The following is a 720-nucleotide window of genomic DNA, read 5'->3' on the forward strand; positions in this document are numbered from 1 at the left end:
CGGCGGGCGCCGCACAGCTGGCTTGCCAAGTGCGTGCCAAGCTAGTAGTAGTAGTAATAGGGGGTCGCCTAAAGAGAGGAAAAGGGGGGTGTCCCCCGACCCGGCGTCGTCTCAGGAGGAGAGGTTCGGGGTCGTAGTGCGCGCTGCTGTGTTGGGGTTTGCACACCCACAAGAACCACTTAACTCAAAAATATCCCCCCTCTTTGTGCTCTTTCCGCCCCCCCCAAAAAACAACCACCACCACAACAGGCCTCCGCGACCATGCCTCTGAACATCAGCTTCTCCAGCAGGAACTACGACCTGGACTACGACTCGGTGCAGCCGTATTTCTATTGCGACGAGGAGGAGAACTTTTACCACCACCAGCAGCAGAGCGAGCTGCAGCCGCCCGCGCCCAGCGAGGATATCTGGAAGAAATTCGAGCTGCTGCCCACCCCGCCCCTGTCCCCGAGCCGCCGCTCCTACGTGGCCGTCGCGTCCTTCTCCCCCCGGGGAGACGATGACGGCGGCGGCGGCAGCTTCTCCACGGCCGATCAGCTGGAGATGGTCACCGAGCTGCTGGGTGGAGATATGGTGAACCAGAGCTTCATCTGCGACCCGGACGATGAGACCTTCATCAAGAACATTATCATCCAGGACTGCATGTGGAGCGGCTTCTCGGCGGCGGCCAAGCTGGTGTCCGAGAAGCTGGCGTCCTACCAGGCTGCGCGCAAAGACAGC

The 720-nt window shown here is 61.2% G+C and overlaps 1 protein-coding gene across 1 annotated transcript in view; it reads left to right on the forward strand.

Moving 5' to 3' along the window:
- Positions 1-68: 68 nt before the first annotated feature.
- Positions 69-720, forward strand: part of Myc (v-myc avian myelocytomatosis viral oncogene homolog) — a 16677-nt gene continuing 16025 nt past the window's right edge. The window contains exon 1 of the mRNA XM_013025209.1: positions 69-718. Coding sequence (XP_012880663.1) covers positions 262-718 — 457 coding nt within the window. The 5' untranslated portion in view covers positions 69-261. The remainder of the gene's footprint in view (positions 719-720) is intronic.

This window comes from Dipodomys ordii, unplaced genomic scaffold (genome assembly GCF_000151885.1).
Source record: "Dipodomys ordii isolate 6190 unplaced genomic scaffold, Dord_2.0 Scaffold82, whole genome shotgun sequence".
NCBI classification, from domain to species: Eukaryota; Metazoa; Chordata; class Mammalia; order Rodentia; family Heteromyidae; genus Dipodomys; species Dipodomys ordii.